The following is a 533-nucleotide window of genomic DNA, read 5'->3' as shown; positions in this document are numbered from 1 at the left end:
GGAAGGCGCACGCTGCCGCGAGGCAGCAGGCGCCGCTCTCCTGCGTGGGACAGCCGAGTACCGGCGCTGCCTCCGCCGCGGCTCTCCCGGGGAGCCCCGAAAGCCGGGCTGGGCGCCCGCTCCGCGGCCCCCCGCCGACACGCTGCCCGCCCCTCCGGGCCCAGCGGCGCTTTGCTTCGACCCTGCCAAGTTCTTCATCGCGTCGAGAAACCGGATCGCAGGTATCCCAAACGCGGGATACGGGTTTTGGCTCGAGTTTGTCCGCATCTCGGCCGCCCCTCTAAAGCCTGAGTTTTTTCCCTGGTCGTTTCTTAGGGTGTCGTGAAAATAGATTCGTAGTAGAGGTTAAGCTTACAGCACTCGTGATAAACCTAATGGGAACGACCAAGAGGAAACCGAAGACTCTCTCTTGAATTACGAGGACTTGAATCATAGGTAATCAGCACGTTACTGGAAAGCGAAAGGTGAAAGAGTAGTTGGATTACAGCTCATGATGATGAACAACTCAACCGGTCTACGAGAAAACCGGTATG

At 58.5% G+C, this 533-nt stretch overlaps 1 protein-coding gene across 1 annotated transcript in view; it reads right to left on the bottom strand.

Moving 5' to 3' along the window:
• Window positions 1-267, bottom strand: part of TRPM6 (transient receptor potential cation channel, subfamily M, member 6) — an 88,221-nt gene extending 87,954 nt beyond the window's left edge. Inside the window, exon 1 of the mRNA XM_010568728.1 lies at window positions 12-267. Coding sequence (XP_010567030.1) covers window positions 12-267 — 256 coding nt within the window. The remainder of the gene's footprint in view (window positions 1-11) is intronic.
• Window positions 268-533: the final 266 nt, after the last annotated feature.

This window comes from Haliaeetus leucocephalus, unplaced genomic scaffold (assembly GCF_000737465.1).
Source record: "Haliaeetus leucocephalus isolate CR32 unplaced genomic scaffold, Haliaeetus_leucocephalus-4.0 Scaffold251, whole genome shotgun sequence".
NCBI lineage: Eukaryota > Metazoa > Chordata > Aves > Accipitriformes > Accipitridae > Haliaeetus > Haliaeetus leucocephalus.
The sequence above is the reverse complement of the archived record's forward strand: the minus strand, read 5'-3'. Positions and strand labels throughout refer to the sequence as shown.